This window comes from Equus quagga, chromosome 7 (assembly GCF_021613505.1).
Source record: "Equus quagga isolate Etosha38 chromosome 7, UCLA_HA_Equagga_1.0, whole genome shotgun sequence".
NCBI lineage: Eukaryota > Metazoa > Chordata > Mammalia > Perissodactyla > Equidae > Equus > Equus quagga.
The window spans coordinates 70,052,341-70,070,257 of NC_060273.1; the positions used below are offsets into that span (position 1 = coordinate 70,052,341).

General features: G+C 50.1%; 1 protein-coding gene across 1 annotated transcript in view; it reads left to right on the forward strand.

Moving 5' to 3' along the window:
- Nucleotides 1–4,016, forward strand: part of PDGFRB (platelet derived growth factor receptor beta) — a 37,677-nt gene extending 33,661 nt beyond the window's left edge. The window contains exons 22-23 of the mRNA XM_046666156.1: nt 361–593; nt 1,931–4,016. Of these exons, the coding sequence (XP_046522112.1) occupies nt 361–593; nt 1,931–2,114 (417 nt within the window). The 3' untranslated portion in view covers nt 2,115–4,016. The remainder of the gene's footprint in view (nt 1–360; nt 594–1,930) is intronic.
- The last annotated feature ends 13,901 nt before the right edge of the window (nt 4,017–17,917 follow it).

Genomic DNA, 17,917 nt, shown 5'->3' on the forward strand with positions numbered 1-17,917 from the left:
GATGGAGTGCAGTTGGCACCACTCAGTGGCAACGGAAACTGAGGCCCCACTGAAGGAGGCCAAGGCAGGAGGAGAGCCCGCACCCCTCTAGGCTGAAGTGGGGAAGTCTTAGGGTCCCGGGTGCTGCTCTGCTAACTGCTCCTCCCTGGGCGTTCCTGAGCTCACTTTGTCTGGTGATATGCAATTGGGCGGGCACCTCAGCTGTCTGGCTTTGGGCAATTCTCCTTCCTCTTTGAGTGCCAGTTGCCTTATTCACACGAGGTGGGAGGACCTGGGTCAGAATCTTACTGTTGGATGGTCCCTAATCCCTTTCTGGTCTGACCACCCCTGTTTCTTGGTCCTGTCTGTGTCCGGGAGCAGAAGTACCAGCAGGTGGATGAGGAGTTTCTGAGGAGCGACCACCCAGCCATCCTTCGGTCCCAAGCCCGCTTGCCCGGCTTCCATGGTCTCCGATCACCCCTGGACGCCAGCTCCGTCCTCTACACTGCTGTGCAGCCCAATGAGGGTGACAACGACTATATCATCCCCCTGCCCGACCCCAAACCCGAGGTTGCTGATGAGGGCCCAGTGGAGGGTTCCCCCAGCCTTGCCAGGTAGCCACTCTGGTCCCAGGGCCCAAGGCAATGGTGTGAGTAGTGTGTGTGTGTGTGTGTGTGTGTGTGTGTGTGTGTGTGTGTGTCTGTCTGTGTCTTCATCCCATCAGGCTTTCCTTAGAAGTAAGTTACCTAGGGTGTATACTTTATTCCTGCCAGTAAATAGAAGAGAGAAGTGAACTCATTTGACCTTGGATGACCTTAGGTGGAAAGGGCAGGCTGTTAAGAGAAAGAATGGGCTGGGACTTATTTGCAAGGCAGCTGTTTCCTTTAAAGGAACCCTATAGGCCATCTACTCTCTCCCCTGTGTGGGCCTGTCCTAGCCCTAAGAAAACCTGTTAGCATCCCCAGCCCCCAGCGTATTGCTCTGGAGTCATCACCAGCCCTAGGCCTGTGGTCTGTCCTCCGGCACCGTGCTCTGAGGGCCCAGGGGGCCTGGGATGGTTGTAGGAGGCAGAGGAGCCTACAGGAGGTCCGGCCAGACTTCAGACTGGGAAGGAGATTGGTGCTCCTCCTTTGCCTTGGGATGGGGTGACGTCACAGCGTGGGGAGGGCTTTGGAGGAAGGCCAGCTGTCACCTGGACTTGATATTCAGACAGGATCTCCCCTCAGCTGGAGTGAAGGTTCCCCATGATGCCAGACCCACCCCCAAAACAAGACTCACCCCATGGTGAAGTGGCAGGAGCCCCAGGCTGGGGTTCCAGCTCCAGCTCCACCAATGGCTGCTGTGAGACGCAGGCAGACACCTTCCCTGTGAGCCTCAGCTCCATGTGCACGAGGAGCACGTGCAGGACGTGGGCCCCCCCCCCCCACCGACCCTGCTTGAGAAGGTATTCCAAGGCTCCAGATAGCTGGTGTGCAGAGCAGTTAAATCCAGAGTTCAAACAGCTTGGGGTGTGCATACTGACCCTGTTCTGTGCTCTCAGACAAGCTGCTTCCCCTCTCTGAACCTCAGTTTCCTATTCTATAAAATGAAGACAATATGAGGACTTCTATTTGGACATTATTGTGAGGATTAAATGAAATAATGTATATCTTCAGGAGTGCAGGAGATGGAGACACTGATGGGTGAGCAATGATCTTTGGAGTCAATTGGATCTGCTCTAAAATCCCGGTTCCTATACTTACCTACTGTGTGATGCAGGGCAGGGCCACAACCTCTCTGAGCTGCAGTTTCCTCACGGTGCCTGCCCTGCATAGTCTTTACAAAGATTAAATAAACTAAAGTGTGTGAGGTGCCTGGTACAAGGCTGGGCACAGAAAGCTCTTGACTAATGCTGTTACTATTTGACTGTGGTTCCCTCCCAGCCCCTCACTCACTTGCCCTCTCCTTCTAGCTCCACCCTGAATGAAGTCAACACCTCCTCTACCATCTCCTGTGACAGCCCCCTGGAACCACAAGAGGAACCAGAGCCAGAGGCCCAGCCCGAGCCCCAGATGCAGCCGGAGCTGGAGCCAGAGTGGCCGCTGGATTCAAGCTGCCCCGGGCCTCGGGCCGAGGCGGAGGACAGCTTCCTGTAGGGGGCTGGCCCCCACCCTGCCCTGCCTGAAGCTCCCCCTCTACCTCCCAGCACCCAGCGCCTCCTGGCCTGGCCTGGCCTCCTACCAGCCGGGCTGCTCCTATCAGCTGTCCCCTTCTGGAAAGCTTTTGCTCCTGGCATGTCGCACGCCAACCCCTGGCGCTGGCTTAGGAGGCAAGAGAACTGCAGAGGCCATGAGCAGCCCTCTGCCTCTGGGGAGCCCATGTGACTCTGAGCCAGGGTTCTCCCAGGGGACTCAGTTTCCCCATCTGTAAGATGGGAAAGTTGGGCTTGGTGACCCACAATCTGGGACTCTCTCCCTGGCTGACAGTTGGGGAGAGTGGAACCCCAGGGGAGAGTCTCGAGGTTCAGGAGGTGGTAAATTAACCTTTTTCTATGCAGCCAGCTACCCCTCAAGGGGCTGCAGCTCTCTCCTTACACTTTGAGCCACCCAAGAGCCGGGGAAGGGCCCCTGGCCTCCCTGCCCTCTGGCTGAGCAGGGGCCTGGCCTTGGACAGGGCTGCCTCATCCAGAAGCCACCTCCCCTCCATGCCAGTTTCCACTTTCCCAGGCCCGAGCTGGTCTGGGGCCTTCCATGCTTAATCGGTGCTGGGGGCTGAGCCGAGTACGGGACACCCTGGCCTGTAGCTCCTGCCCCAGGCACTTGGGGCACACCTCGCCATAAAAAGTGCTGGTGTCCATGTCTTCCTGGCCCATAAGTCCTGGGGTCATTTTTCCTCATCACCCTCAGTCTTACTCCACCCATCAGAGTCTCCTGGGCCCGACGGGCCCCACATCTGTGATGAGGGTGTTGATGTGCCTGCGAGAAGTATCCACACGTGTGGACCAATATGTGGACCGATATGTGTATTGGACCTGCCATGAGACTTTGGAGGAATCCCTCGCCCTCTCTGGGCCTGTTTTCCCGTTGGAAAATGAGCAGGTTGGACTCGCTGACTTCTGGTGCCTTGCCAACAGTAACATTCTTAGAATATTTCCGGGGGTTGCGCACTTGCCCAGATGAAGCAAAGCCAGACACCCCAAACCTCCATCCTGGGGGTCAGCTGGGGTCTGGGGGGATTCCAGACCACACATCACACTGCAGGCGTTCAGAGACCATGACCCTTCCCCAGGCCCCTGGCAAGTCCCGAAAGGCCAGCTGCCCAGGCCTTGACTCGGAGTGACAGCCAGTGTCTGGGAAGCCCCCAGCAGCTGCCCCAGGGATGTGGGAAGATCACGGAACCCCTCTCAGCACCCACGATGACCTCTGGAGCTATCCTGGGCAAAGGGGGCAGAGAGGGCGAATCAGAGCACCTCAGGCAGCCCCCCACTCCAGCACCTGCTGTCCAGGTCTGTGCCACAGACATAAGAGACAGTGAGGGCCCCCGGGGGCCCCGGGAAGGACAAGAAGCCTTGGATAGGGAACCTGAGAAACAGATGAAAGAGGTGGGTACTTTAGGGGCTGCCTTCTCTCCTGCCGGCTGCCCTGTGGAGGCAGTACCCACGGGATATGGCTTTGTCACTGCCCAGGCCTGCTCACCTCACTGTCTCTGCCAGCCACACCCCAGCCCAGTGGGCACTGGAGGTGCCAGAGGAGTGAGGGCTGTGGCCAAGGCCACCAGCAGAGGGAGGGGATGGGAGCGAGGGAAGAGCAGCCCTCTGGGCACCAGCCGTCTATGCTGGTTGGCACCTCCGTGCCCCGGGGCCCCTGGTGGAGCAGAAGGAGTGGGTTCTCACTACGGTACCAAAGATGTAATCACCTAGGTTTACAAGTATTTTTAGGACTCACATTAACTCACATTTATACAACAGAAGTGCTATTTTGTATGCCAACAAATTTTCCTATCTGTGTACTTTTTTTTAAGGGAAAGATTTTAATATTAAACCTGGTGCTTCTCACTCATAGACTTTGTGGTCTTTTGCGGGCTTGGGTCCCTGTTCCTGGGAGGTGACAGGAGTGGAGTGGGGCAGACAGGGCTCGGCCCAGCCTCAGGGTCCCCACACAGGTCCCTTCAGCTCTGAGCCTTGTTTCCATCTGTAAAATGAGGATTTTCACACTCCCCCCAACCCCTTGCTAGGAGCTTGGTGACCTGGACCATGGGCTTCAGTTTTCTAAGTTGTGAAATGAGAAGGTTGTTCTGGCTCTGCGGTGCCTGGCCCTGGGTTGGGCTGGCCTGAGCCCTTCCTGCGGCCCCCACCCAGCCCCACCATGTGCTTTGGCTTTGGCTATTAAGCTGGGACACTGCCCCCCCGCCACCTCCCCGCCCCACCCCGGCTCTGCCCTCCATTCCACCCGCGGGCCCAGGTTGAGGCTGGTGTGGCCGGTGAGAGGCATCTGCTAGAGCCCAGGTTCCAGGTCCTGGTGAGTAGCAGTTGGGTCCCAGGTAGGGGCAGGACAGACAGAGCACCCATCGGGGCTGGAGAGCAGGAAGAAGTGAAGAGATAGAGGAAGAGGAATGGAGGATGGTTGGGGGGAGTGAGGCAAGGGTGAGGCCAGGGGAGGCAGTGGGGGCCAGCTGTGGCTCTGAGGGCAGAGTCTGGCCAGGCTGGGCAGAGGGGTGCAGACCCGGCAGACCCCAGGCCCCTCACGGCTGCAGCAGCTCTGTGGTGTGAGGCTGGCATGAGCCGGGCAACCTGGTGCCTGCTGGCCAGCTCGTTCCTGGCCATAGGCTCCACTGCCCAGCCCAGGTCTGGGAGACCCTGGCAGCAGCATGGAGCCAGGGGCGATAGAGCTGCCAGGGGCGGAGTGCAAGGGTCCTGGACCCAGGTGGGGGCTTCCTGGCCCTCCCACCTGGGCCCTTTGGGAGGGTCACCTGAGGAAGAACCAGGTTTCAGCCTGCGATCTCTCGTACCTGACCGTGTGACTTGGCCTTCCCTCACTCTCTCTCATCTGGGGAAGGGCCATCTCAGTCTGTTTCTGGGGGACGGGCACCTTCTTTTGGAGCCCCAGGCCGCGCTGGAACAACTACAGCAGTCTGGGGCTGTGGCCACCAGTTGGAGGAACGGAGACACGGGGCAGCTCTGACTCACAGGCCAGCCGCCAGCTCAGGGGCAGCTGAGCCACGCCAGGGGGAACTCCGCCCGCTGCAGGGCCTGGCCACACAGCCCACCCTCCCCGGGGGTCCCAGCTTCAGAGCACGCCCAGAGCCCAGGACCCCTTCTGTCCTGGCTATGGTAGAACACAAATAAGCAATAGTCGGATCTGCCCTGTAAAGAGAACAAACAACCCACATTCCAGATGGGGATTATCCTTGCTCATGGGAAAAGCCCCCATCAGGACGTCAGGAGACCTCAGCTCCCTCCCTCAGGCCTGCTCCCTATGGGACCTTGGGTGGATGACACCACATCAGCCCTCAATTTCCCCAGCAGTAGATGGAGCTAATGATGCCACAAAGAGGTAACGGATGGTAAACACTGGCGACCACTTCTTGAACAGCAACTACGTGCCAGGGCGGAGCTGTTGCTTCACACACATTGTCTCATTTTACCCTCACATGAACCCTATGAACCAGGCACTGCTACTGTCCCCGGATTGCAAAGGTGAAACCAGTTCAGGGAGGTTTCAAAGTTATCTGGTCGGTATGGCAGGAATGGGGTAGGAGGCTGGGCCTGGCTGGCTCCTAAGTCAGTGCTCAGGGAACTAGACCACCCAGCCAGGGTTGCAGAGCTGGGGAGAAGGGGAGCTTGGGTCCCAACTCTTGTCTCCTGACTCCGGGCTTCTCTGGTGCTGTGTATCCCCAACAGAAAGGACAGGAAAGTGCTGGGTGAGAGGGAAGAGCTAAGCGAATCTGAGGGCTAGATAAAAATAATAATAATAAAAAATAATAAGTTTGGTGCAGAGGACCCTGTGCAGAGGGGGTGCGGAGCCCGGGAAGGGAGAACCGTAGGTCGGCCTCTGCGGGCTCCTGACTCCCAGACTCGCCACTCAGGCCAGCCCAGGGGAATGAGTGAGCTGGAATTTTCCTCCCAGACAGATGAGCCACTGGGAATACACAATTCTTCCGTCACCCTGTTCATAGCCAGGGTCCTTGTTCCTGGAAAAACAGGGCAAGACTGGAAGGACCTATTGCTCCTGGGGCCCAGCCTCCAGCTGATGAGGTGCCTCACAACTCCCCATCAGTGTCCCTTCTGTGACTCGGGCACTGTCTCTACAAGACCTCTCTTACTTCAGTTTATAGTTCAGCTTCATAATAATTAAACATTACTTTTATAAAAGTATTTGGGTAACATATGCCTGTATTAAAAAAATCCATTACCATGATATATAATATAGAAAGAGAAAGTCTTATCTTTGTGTATTTTGTGTTTTAGACTCAAGTAACATTTTAAATGCTTATCTTCTTTCTTCAGCGGCTCTGTGTGTAGGAATTTATCCCAGGGAAATTCTGCCTATCACCGTTAATACTTTAGTTATGTTCTTCTAGAGTTTTTTCCCTTACTTCTGTACTAGTATTTGTATTTTGTCTCTGTACCTATCTATATAAATATATAATTATAATTTTAAATGAAACTACCATCATCATTTTGCAACTTTTTGTTTTCACTTAACAATGCTTCATGGGCACACTTGCGGGTCAGTGGTACAGACAGCTATTAATTCACTCATTTTTAGAGTTGCACATAATTTAAAAGCATGCCTGAGTCATAAATTATTTAACCAATCCCCTACAGATGGACGTTGGTGTTTCAGAGTTATAAATCATGCTGGGATGACCATTGTTGGTAAAGGATGTTTATATTTGTACATTTCTGTTAGTGTCTATTTCCATAGAATAAGTTCCTAGACACAGTTGCTGAGGAAAGAGAATAAACATTTAAAACATTACTGGAGTCTAAAAGTACCCTTTAAAATACACAAAATTACAGAGCTTCTGGGAGGCTAAGAAAATCAGACATAAAAATGATGAAATCAACCTTATTTGATTCCAGCTGGGTGCCTGGCCTCCTGGAAGAAGTCTGGAGCCTCTTCTGTTTGTTGAAGGGAACCACAGACAAGTGGTGGAAAGAGTGACAGGCACAGTGCACCAGGCGAGCCTTCTCCCCGGAGTCGCCAGAAGGGCCGAGCAGGAGCTGGCCTGCAATGTCATTCAGCTCCCAGTCCCCCATCCAGAGGGCACCCCACCTGTGGGGAAACCCAGCATCCCCTCGCTACCCTGGCTCTGCTCCGGTCTCTCATCGTGTAGAAAGTGTGCTCCTATCGGCAGTCCCATGTGATGCTCACAATAAACCTATGAGAGGGGGAAGGTGAGGCTCAGAGGCCTTAAGCGCCGGCCCAAGGTCACACACAGGGAGGCTCCTGCCTGCCAGTCTGCGGTCCTTGCTACCGCCTTCCTCAGCGAGTCTCTAGGTCCTGTTCCTGGACTCAGAGGGGGCAGCAGGCAGGGCCCTGGGGTCAGGGCATGGCTCCCGGAATTCCCTGTGTGGGCTGCTCCTTGGACGGGGGTCTTGGGGCTTCTCTGGGCTGTGACAGATTCCCACAGCTCAGAATAAAATCTGCCACGGCTGCCTTAGCGGCTTGATGAGGGGGCCCTGGCCTAGGGTAGGGGGTCAGCTCTCCTCAGGACCCAGCAGGGACTCAGGGACACCACGGAAGCCACGCTGTCTCCCTGTGACACCCCTCCCACTGGCTTAGCCCCCTGCCCTTCTCTCTGGGCCCCCTTTGGTGCCCACACCTGCTCTCCAACAGCTCCCTATGGGCTCCTCTCCTCCAAACAGGCCTGGGGCAGTTCCACAGTCTCTTTCTGGTTTGGGGTTTCATGGGTAATCACTGCGAGGAACTAGAAAAGTCACAAACACAGGGAAGTAACAAAGCTTCTGGAAAATCACAGAATTCTCAGGGCGCTTGTTCCCCTTCTGAAGGAACAAGATGGAAACTTCCACCCCTAAAAGCTTCTCTTCTTTATTACTGATTTTCCGGAAGCATACCATGATCTTCACTCTCCTTTGCTCAAGCACCTTCGATGGCTCCCCATGGCCCAACAGAGTCCAGACACCCTAGCGTGGTCTTCGAGGCCCTCCTTGACCTGCTTCCGACCTCGGCTGGGGCCTCTTCCACATCTGCCCTTCGAGGCCCTTCTAGCCCTGTGTGGGCCACAAGCTTCCCGACCTTCCAACAGTGCACCACGGCTCCCTTTCCTCCACGTCCCTGCCAACACGTGATATCTCTTATCTTTTTGATGATGGCCATTCTAACAGCTGTGAGGTGGTGTCTCATTGTGGTTTGATTTGCATTTCTCTGATGATTAGTGATGTTGAACGTCATTTCAGGTACCTACTGGCCGTTCATGTGTCTTCTTTGGAAAAATATCTATTCAGTTCCTCTGCCGGTTTTCTAATTGAATTGTTTGGTTTTTTGCTATTGAGTTGTATGAGTTCCTTATATATCTTGGATGTTAACTCCTTATCAGATAGATGATTTGCAAATATTTTCCCCCATTCCGTACATTGCCTTTTCACCGTGTTGCCTGTTTCTTTTGCCGTGCAGAAGCCCGAAGTTGGCCCCTTTGTTGGTGCTGTCCTCACGCCTAGAATGCCCAGCCCTCTAAGGCTGAAGGGCAAAGTCTGGTGCTAACTTCCAGCCTGGCACAAAGCCACCTCCTCCAAGAAGCCTTCCTGACCACTCAGCTGGAAGCACTCTCTCTTCCTCGTCCTTTGTGCCTCTGATGGGCCCTCATGTTTGTTCGACACCCTCAGTGTCCGGGTGTCCTATGGATCTCTCACCTCCAGGCCTTTACAGTGCTGTCTCTCCTTCCTGGAATATCCCCTACTCCTCCCTGCACGGGCCCCGGCTCCTCCTCAGCCTAGGCAGACTCTTCCTGGACGCCTCTCTGCAGTGCTCCCAGGATGTCCTGCTTCTTCTCCTGGCTCTGCCACCAGGCTGTGAGCTCCAGAGGGAGCAACCGTGCCTGCCACACTCACCACTGTGTTGCTGGGGCCAAGCCCAGAGGAAACACTCCATAAGCATTTGTTGAGTGCACTTTGCCCGTGTTGTTGTCTCACTGGATCCGAGGCAATAACCCCTCCCCCATTTTACAGATGAAGAAACTGAGGCCTAGAGAGGCTAGGCTCCTGACTGTGATCCCACAGCTAGGAGTGGGGAATGCGAATTGTGGTCTGTCTTGTTCCAGAGACTCGGTCGTTCGCTTCTACCCTTGAGCTTTCTGAGAGCCCAGCCATTGCTAAAGGCAGGTGGTCAAACATATGGGCTCTGGGGCTGAGTTCCTGGGTTCAAATGCCAGTGTTGCTTACGAGCTGTGTGATCCCTGGCAGGTTGCTTACCGTCTCTGAGCCTGTCCTTCCTTATCTATAACATGAGATAATTATAGCCATCCCCTGACGTGGGTTGTGAGGATCAAATGAGATGATCTGTGCAGAGTTTAGTCTAGAAACTGACACAAAGAGAGTGCCCGGTGGACAGGGTAACTCCAAACGGTCCCTCTCTGCCCCTGTGTTAGTACAGTTATGAACAGCAGCCCCCTTGGTCTCAATGGTCCCCATTTGGGTCATAAATCAATGTCAGTGTTATCACCTGCATTGCAGTACCACCACTTAAGAGTGTGTCTTACCTCCCACCAGGACGGGAGGGCCCCGCAGGCAGGGAAGAGCCCTTAGCCCTCTCCCTCCTGGGCCCAGATCAGGGCCCCACACACCAAGCTGTCCCCTAAAGAAATGGTTTCTGCGAGGGGAGGACTCCTACGCTCCCTTCATTCGTCCACCCGTTTACTCATCTGTTCACGCGCCCAGCACGGACTGAGCTCCCGCCATCTGCCAGGCGTGGCAAGCGCCGGGTGTAAAGAGGACAGGGAGAGGTGCAGGCCCTGCCAGGCAGCTTGTGTTGGGGGCGGTGGGGGACGGTCAGGATGCCGTTACATCGACACCTCCCTTGTAACGGTGCTTGTGCTGACAGCGAGAAGTGCTGTGAACGCGGGGCCAGAAAGAGGAGAAGACAGGCGAACAGAGGAGAGGCAGGCACGGTCCAGACAGAGGCAGGAGCAGGGAACAGTGAGAAAGAGCGGGGTGAGATCAGGAGCTGAGGGCACAGTGTTCGGCACAGCAGGGAGGGGTGGAGACGGAGGAGCAGAGATGCGCACAGGTGGCAAAGTCCTATAAGCCCTGTGGGCTTGACCTGTTCTCCTGGGCTGGAACCGTCGAGGGGAACTAACACCCCAGAGCAGCCTAAACCAGATGCTAGAACTCACTGAGTCTTCAACCCTAGAGGTCAGTGTGGTGGAACTTCTCTGGCCTTGGGTCGAAGAAGGACCAGTAGACAAGTGTCCTGATGCCGGGTCCTTGGCTCCTGCTTGGGCCTCTCCACTCCCTATGGAAAACCGCCTGGATCCCAGGGCATAGGCTGGGGTGGGGGTTGAGTGGTCAGGAGGGTGGGGGCTAAGCTGCCCCTGCCGTGGCATCTGGAGGTGCCAGGAGCCAGGAACAGGCAGGGAGATGAGGATCAGGCCCTCAGTATGTGCAGAAGAGCGGCGCAGCCTGCACAGTCACTTCAGGATTTCCTAATCCTTGGACTGACATGCAAACCCTTCTCCAAGTTCCTCTGCCACAGGAAGGAGTGATGTCAATCCAGGATCCCTGGTGGTCACCCTCCTGGCTGCACAGCTACAGCTTCCTCAGCTGGGGGCCACCCCCCGAGCCCCAGGGCACTTCACCCCACGTCCACTGGCAGTCAGTATGGTCGCTGCCAGAGAAGACCCAGGACCACCCTGTGCAGCCAGGTGGCCATCAGCACAGGCTCTGCAGCCGAGCTGCCTGTTCCAATCCCACCTCTGCCGTCTGTTGGCTCTGGGACCCTGGGCAAGTGGCCTAACCTCTCTGAGCCTTCGTTTCCTCATCTGCAAAATGGGGATGATGAATAGAACCAGCCTCAGGGTTAAGAGGGTTAAATGAGATAAATATGCAAAGAGCTTGGCATTGTGCCCAGCCCGTAAACAGCACGCAGAAAACGTTAGGCCTCCAGATGCCATGTTCCCAGGAGGGCAGACACTATCCTGCTTGCAGAGCTTTGGGACACAGCATTTATTCAGACATTGACTCATTCATTCTTCAAATGTGTAAAGTCAGTGGATCAGAACGGTCATGTATACCACGGGCTCAGGAGGCAGAAATCCCTCGCCAGCTGTGTGATCTTGAGAAAGTGACTTAACTTCTCTGAGCTTTGGGATAATAACCACACCTACCTCTAGGGTGGAGGATTCAATGAGAAAACTCCCAAGAGTGCTTGGCAGGCTGCCTGACACATAGTGAGCACTGATAAACCTTTGAGGCCTGCTGAGTGAGGAAAGTACCAGAATGGAGGTGAGCCCAGGAGCCCCAGGATGCATAGGAAGGACCCCTGCCTGTCTGGCAGTGATGGGAAGGCCTCCTGGAGGTAAGGAGTCTGAGGGGCCATAGGCATTAGCTGGGTGGACAGAAATAACAGGACGAGCAGCTTCCTCTGATCTCGGGGACAGAGGTGGCCTAGGCCACCCCTCAGGGCCATTGTGGCCTCTAACCCCTTTCCAGCCACATCCCTTCTCCACTTCAACACCCTCCATCAGAGATGGACCCCTGCCAGCCGGGTCAGGGACTGTGTGACAATTGCATGAAAGTAGTCCTATGCCGACGCCAGACACAAACTTTGCCTGCATGTTAGGGGTCCTCCGGTTCCCTCGAGGCCATCCGTGGGCATTCGAGGGCAGCGACCTCAGCCATGAGCAAACATCAGAGTCCCCTAGAGACCGTCTCCTGTGCAGGTTCCCATCTCCCACCCCTGATTCCGCAGGCCCAGGATGGCCCTGGAATCTGCGTTTTGACAGGCACCACTGGGATTCTGAGGCTGGGCCCCCAGGCTGTGCTTGGAGGTGCCCTTTCCAGAGACTCCCAGTAAGAACCCCCGGCCTACGGATAGTCCAAGCTCCAGGCCGAGTGGTCAGGGACCCTTTGCACCTGGACCTCACTCCTTCCAACTTCCACCTCCACCCCATTCCTCTGGCTGGCCCCAGGGGCCCTGCTTTTTCACCCTCTCTACCCCCATGCTGGTCCCTCTCCTGAATTTCCTTTCTGCCTGGAGGATTCCTCCAAGGCCCAGCTCGAAAGCCACTGCTCTGGAAGCCCTTGCAGGCTCCCCATCTTCTGTTCCCCAAGGCAGCTGATTGTGCCCCTGTCCCCAGATGAAGGGGCTTCCTCCAGATGTTTTGGACTTGAAAAAGTTAGTGTCACATTGATGACCCCGCATGTTGATGAAGATCTGATGAGGGTGAGGATGGAGACCAGGTCCCAGGAGGACCACTAAGTGACCAGAGTGCTCAACCTGGAGAAGCCGTGCCTCTAGGGAGCCCGAGGCTGCCGCCACAGACTGGAGGCCTGTCGAGGGACAGGGAACAAAGTTGCACGGGGGTCCAGAATGCAGCACCAGGAGCAACAGTGGGTGCCCCAGGGAGACAGGTCTGTCCCAGGGGAGGGAAGCACTGGCTACAACTTTCCAATGTCGTGAGGCATGTAGGTGACCTGCCAGGAATGCTAGAGAGGTGTGGGAATGATATTGGCCTGATGACCTGGGCAGCAGTGAGTGGTGACCTGGGTCTGAGACCCTGAGAAATCCCACTTCTGGCTCTGAGCCTTCCCCAAAGCAGCTGTGTGACCTGAGATAAGTGACTTACCCTCTCTGACCTTCCCTTTTCTTATCTATACAGTAGAGATAATATGTACTTCACAGAATCCCTGTGGTCCAGGCCAGTATGAGAAAATGGAAATGAAAGTGCCTTGTAAACAGTAACGGCTCATCCTCCCTGAGCAAGACATGAAACCCAGAAGCCAGAAATGAAAAGACCAACAAATCTGACTACATACAAACTAAAACTATGTGTAAATAAAGACACCAAAACAGAAAGTGAAAAGAGAAGTGGTCGGCTGGGTGGAAAACATTTTCAACATATATGATAATAGGGTTAACAGCATAATACAGGATATAAATAGTCCCAACAAATCAATAAAAGACCAAACCAAATAGAAAAATGGACAAAGGATATCTGTAGAAGAAATACCAATACACACGTGAAAAAATTGTTCATTTCACCACTAATCCAGAAAATGCACATTAAATTCTCAATGAAATAATATTTTTCTCTATCAGATTGGGAAAAAATCTAAAGCTCAATAATAGCCAATGTCAGCAAGAATAGAGGGAAGCTGGGTGTCCCATACACTGTTCGTGAGAGTGCACACACACACAGCCTTTTTCGGGGGCCAATTTAACAGTATCTCTGCATTTTAACACACCTACCCTTTGGCCCGGCAGTCCCTCTTCTAGGAATGGACCTCGCTCAAATGACGGCACACGTGCACAAAGACTCATGTAGGGACAAGAAAAGGGAAGGTGGAGAGAGTAAGTGACTTATCCTATGTTCACTGCAGCATTGTTCACAGCAGAGAAAAATCAGAAGTAGTTACAGCATCCATTCAGTGGCGGAATGGTGAAATAAATTCTGTTACATTCACACAATGAGTAGCGTGAAGCAGTTTAAAAACCAAGGTAGATGTTTATGGACCGACGTGGAAAGATTTCTAAGATGTGCTGTTAAGTGATAAAACCCAAACCCCAGTGCATTAAACAGCATATGATGCTATTTTTTAAACTATAAAGCGTGGATGGATGGATGGGCGGACGGATGGATGGTGGATACGTGGATGAGCATGTGGCACAGGTAAACGTCAGGAAGGATACATACATACTCGTACTTATGGTTGTTGCTGGGAAACGGAGTGTGATTGGCAGGAGAAGGTTGGGGGGACTTCCATTTTGGGGGGCTAGATCTCTCGTTATGTGTGAGTATCTTACAGTGAGCCCTGGTGTAAAAGGAAAACAAAAGGAGGGAGAAAGCAAACGGGGTTGTAGAACTGAGATGGGACGGGGTTCCCTGCACCTCTGCCCTCTACCTACGTCCTGAAGCTGCTGGTCGCTGACGAGCGGGCCTGCTGATTGCCTTTGCCGTTCATTTCTTTCCAGGTGCCCTTTGCTTTCTTCTCTGCCTCTGCTTAGCAAAATCCAACCCTATATTAGTTAGCTCTTTTTGCAAAGCAAACAAACAAACAAAATCCCACAAAACCACAGTGGCATACAACAATAAACGTATTTCTCACTCATCTACACCCTGTGCTGCTGATCTGGTTGGACTCACGCATCTATGGGGCAGCTGGGGACCCTGATCCACGCTGGGCTGGGCAGCAACACCTTAGCTGGTGCAGCTCTGTTCCGTGTGTTTCTCACCCTCCTCCTCGGACCAGCAGGCCAGCTCATCGTGATGTTAGAATCATCTTCTTGTGTCTTTCAAGGGATTTGTTCATTTTATCTAACTTGTTGAGATTATGGCCCTGGAATTGTTCGCACTATTCCTTTATCCTTTTAGTGCCTGTTGGGTTGGTGAGGATGTCCCCTCTTTCATTCTTGATATTTGTAATTTGTGTCTTTCTCATTTTTTTTTTCTTGGATATTTTGTTGGTTTTTTTCAATGAAACAGATTTTGGTTTTACTAATTTTTCTCTTTTTATTCTGGATTTCATTGATTTCTGCTATCTTTATTCCCTTCCTTATGGTTGCTTTGGGTTCAATTTGTTTGTCTTTTTCTAGTTTCTTAGGGTAGATGCTCAGATCATTTATTATGTTTTCATTCAATTCAAAAATATTTTCTAATTTTACAAGTGATTTCCTCTTTGACTTACAGGTTGTTTATAACGGTGTTGTTTAATTTCCAAATATTTGGGATTTCTCAGATATCTTTCTGGTAATGATTTCAAGTTTATTCTGTTATAGTACAAGAAATACTTTGTATAATTTAGGTATTTAAACTTTTAATTTTTTTTTATGGCCCAGTATATGGTATATCTTGGTGAATATTCCATGTGTCCTTGAGAAGAACGTGTATCCTGCTATTGTTAAGATGAGTATTCTATAAATATCAGTTAGGTCAAGTTCATTTATAGCTTTTGTCAGGTCTTCTACATCCTTGCTAATTTTCTCTCTGCTTGACAATCTATTAAAGAAAGAGAGGTGTTAACAGAGATTTGTCTCTCTCTTCTCTCAGTTCTATCAGTTTTGTTTCACATATTTTGAAGCTCTGTTCTAAGATGCATATCCATTTAGAAGTATGTAATCTTGGATAACTGACTCCTTTGTCATTATGTCATATCCATTATGTCTTATCTCTAGAAATATTCATGATTCTCAAATCTACCTTGTTGGATATTAATACAGCACCACAGTATTTTTTTTTATTGCTCTTTACATGGAATATCTTTTTCTATCCTTTCGCTTTTATCCTATCTATGTCTTTATATTTAAAGTGGGCCTCTTGTAATGCAAATACTTAGGTTTTGCTTTTTTAACCAATCTGACAACCTCTGTCTTTTAATTGGTATATTTAGACTGCTTACACTTAAGATAATTTTTGATACAGTTGGATTAAAACCTACCATTTTGTTAGATGTTTTCTATTTCTTCCATCTTCTTTCTTTCTTTTTTACTCTTCTTTCTTTTTTCCTCTTTTTATGTCTTCCTTTGGATTAATTGAGTATATTTTATGACTCTATTTTGTCTCCACTATTGGCTTATAACTTAGATCTTTAAAACAATTTTTAGTGGCTATCGTAGGTTTTACTATATATATCTTTAATTAATCAAAGTCTACCTTAAAATAACATTATGCTGCTTTGAACATAGTACAAGGAGCTTACAGCAGCAGACTGCACATCCCTCCCTCCCATCTTTTGTGGTATTGTTGTCATACATTTTACTTTTATATACTCTCTAACCATACAAAACATTGCTACCATTTTGCTTTAAATCAGGGGTTGGCAAACTATAGCCCGTAGGCCAAATCCAGCCTGCGGCCTGTTTTTGTAAATAAGCTGTTATTGGAACACAGTTACGCTCCGTGGGTTATGGGTTGTCTGTGGCGGCTTGTGCACTATAGTGACGGAGTTAAGTAGTGGCCAAACAGACTTCATGACCCACAAAGCCTAAGCTAGTCACTATCTGGCTCTGTAAATAGAGAAAGTTTGCCAATGTCTGTTTTGGACAGTCTGTTATCTTTTCTAGCAATTAAAAGTAAGATAAAAATATTTTTTATATTTATCTTTATTTATGCCGTTTCCAGCACTTTTTATTTTTGGGTATATATCCAAGTCCTGCCTGGTATTATTATTATTTTTTTTTGCCTGAGGAGCTTCCCTTAACATTTTTTCTGTTGTGGTACTGGTCTGCTGGCAATGAATTCCCTCAGTTTTTGTTTTTCTAGGACAGTCTATCCCATCTTCTCTTTTTTTTAATTGAGGTAAAATTCACATAACATGAATTTAAACATCAACCATTTTAAGGTGTACAATTTGGTGACATTTAGTACATTCACAATGTTGTGCAACCCTCACCTCTATCTAGTCCCAAGACATTTCCATCACTTCAAAAGGAAGCAAGCTACCCACGAAGCAGTCATTCCTCATTGCCCTTTCTGCTAGCCCCAGAACCATAAGTCTGCTTTCTGTCTATATGGATTTATCTATTCTGGATGTTTCATATAAATGTAGTCATAGGATAGATGACATTTTTGTGTCTGACTTCTTTCACTTAGCATGGTGTTTTCAAGGTTCATCCACACTGTGACATGTTTACTTCACTCCTTTTTTATGGCTGAATAATATTCCATTGAATGAATATACCACATTTTGTCTATCTAGTCAGCAACTGTTTCCGCCTTTTGGTTATTGTGAATAGTGCTACATTCAACATTCATGTGTACGTATTTGCTTGAGTCTCTGTTTTCACTTCATTTGGGTATACCTAACAGTGGAAATGTTGGGTCATATAGTAATTCTGTGTTTAATTTTTGAGGAACTATCAAACTGGTTACCACAGTAGCTGCACCATTTTACATTCTCACCAGCAATGTACAAAGGCTCCAATTTCTTCACATCCTTACTAACACTTGTTATTTTCTGATTTTTTCAATTATGGCCAACCTAGTTGGTGTGAGGTGGTATCTCATTGGAGTTTTGATTTGCATTTCCCTAATGACTAATGACTAATGTTAGGCATCCTTTCATGTCCTTGTTTGCCTTTTGTCTATCTTCTTTGGAGAAATATCTATTCAACTTTTTTGCTTACTCTTAAGTTGAGTCATTGTCTTTTTGTTGTCGAGGTATAGGAGTTTTATATAAATATATTCTTAATACCTAATTCTTATATATATATATATGATTTGCAAATATTTTCTCCCATTCTGTGATACCTTTTTATTCCCTTGATAGTGTCCTTTGATGCATCAAAATGTTTAATTTTGATGAAGTCCAATTTATGTAATTTTTCTTTTGTTACTTGTGCCTTTGGTGACATATCTAAGAAACCATTTTCAAGTCCAGATCATGAATATTTAACTCTATGCTTTCTTTTGAGAGTGTTATACTTTTAGTCTTTACATTCAGGTCTTTGATCCATTTTGAGTTAATTTTTGTATATGGTGTGAATTAAGGGTCCAACTTCATTCTTCTGTATGTGGATATCCACTTCTTTTAACACCATTGTTGAAAAGATTGTTCTTTACCTATTGAATGGTCTTGGCACTCATGTTGAAAATCAATTGATCGTAGATGTGAAGGTTTATATCTAGACTCTCAATTTTATTCTATTGATCTACATATCTGTCTTTATGCCAATACCACACTGCTTTGATTTCTGTAGATTTGTAGTAAGTTTTGAAATTGGGAAATGTGACTCCAACTTTGTTATTTTTCAAGATTGATTTGGCTGTTTGAGGTCTCTTGAAA